The sequence below is a fragment of the Aptenodytes forsteri genome, unplaced genomic scaffold (genome assembly GCF_000699145.1).
Source record: "Aptenodytes forsteri isolate BGI_AS27 unplaced genomic scaffold, ASM69914v1 Scaffold255, whole genome shotgun sequence".
Classification (NCBI taxonomy): domain Eukaryota; kingdom Metazoa; phylum Chordata; class Aves; order Sphenisciformes; family Spheniscidae; genus Aptenodytes; species Aptenodytes forsteri.
Genome location: NW_008794888.1, coordinates 2998910 through 2999890, shown reverse-complemented (window position 1 = coordinate 2999890; position 981 = coordinate 2998910). Strand labels below are relative to the sequence as shown.

General features: G+C 51.3%; 1 protein-coding gene across 1 annotated transcript in view; it reads left to right on the top strand.

The window, feature by feature from the left end:
• Nucleotides 1-740, top strand: part of TBR1 (T-box, brain 1) — a 3143-nt gene extending 2403 nt beyond the window's left edge. Inside the window, exons 2-3 of the mRNA XM_009275003.1 lie at nt 66-120; nt 675-740. Coding sequence (XP_009273278.1) covers nt 66-120; nt 675-740 — 121 coding nt within the window. The remainder of the gene's footprint in view (nt 1-65; nt 121-674) is intronic.
• Nucleotides 741-981: the final 241 nt, after the last annotated feature.

Below are 981 nucleotides of genomic sequence, written 5' to 3'. Positions count from 1 at the left end.
ATCCTGCCGGCGGCGTTGCCGCTCCGCCTGGCGCTGGGCGGTTATCCGCGGCGTTTGTCTTCCAGTGGAAACGGCGGCTCCGCCTGGCGCTGGGCGGTTATCCGCGGCGTTTGTCTTCCAGTCGGAAACGGCGCAGCGAGCTGTTAAGCTGTTAGCTTAAGCCTTAAGTCTGCGGAGATTAATTAACAACCTCATTGATTGCGCCGGGGGCGACGGAGCGACTTCCTCAAATTAAAATCTCGTTAGTGCCTGGCTACGTTTCGGAGTGGTCTGGCTTTGCTACAGACCGGTGCCCCCTTTTCCAAATGACATATGTTCAGTCCACATTCTTGCTTTAATTATTTTGCTCGGTACAAATGTAAACTCTTAGCCACCGTTCTGCGGTACGTTTTGCCTGATTTCTGGATTTAAATATATTCATACCCATGCAGTAGGAATACTGACGCGTCTCAAAACAGGGGGTTAAATATTAAATTTTATCGTACTTTTCACCATAAAATAAATCTTAAAATTAGACTGCGATATCTATAAGCATGCCAAAGCTTTGTTTTTCACGTTTTGAAGGCAATTCGATCGACTAGAGTAAAGCTTGATCCTTTTAAAAATGTGTTGGCTGCAGTAGGGTATGTTTTTCAGGCTTTCACAACGTGCGCTCTGATCCTTTCTTTCCCTAGATCACACAGCTGAAAATAGACCACAACCCTTTCGCAAAAGGCTTCCGAGACAATTATGACACGTAAGTAAACCGGATTTTTATTACTCTTCTGCCGACTGCACCCACATGTCAAAGGGGGAAGCTTTAGGACGCGAGCTGGCTTCATTTCACACCGAAATGTGTAACGTCAGGCTTTTCCAGAGCCCTCCGGGAGGGAGGCACCCGCAAACTCCCCCGGCGGGGCCGCGGGCGCGGAGGGGCTGTCCCTGCGGCTGGGCTCCGCGCAGCCCTGCGCAGCCTGGGGGCGCCCCCTCGGCCGGTCGGGG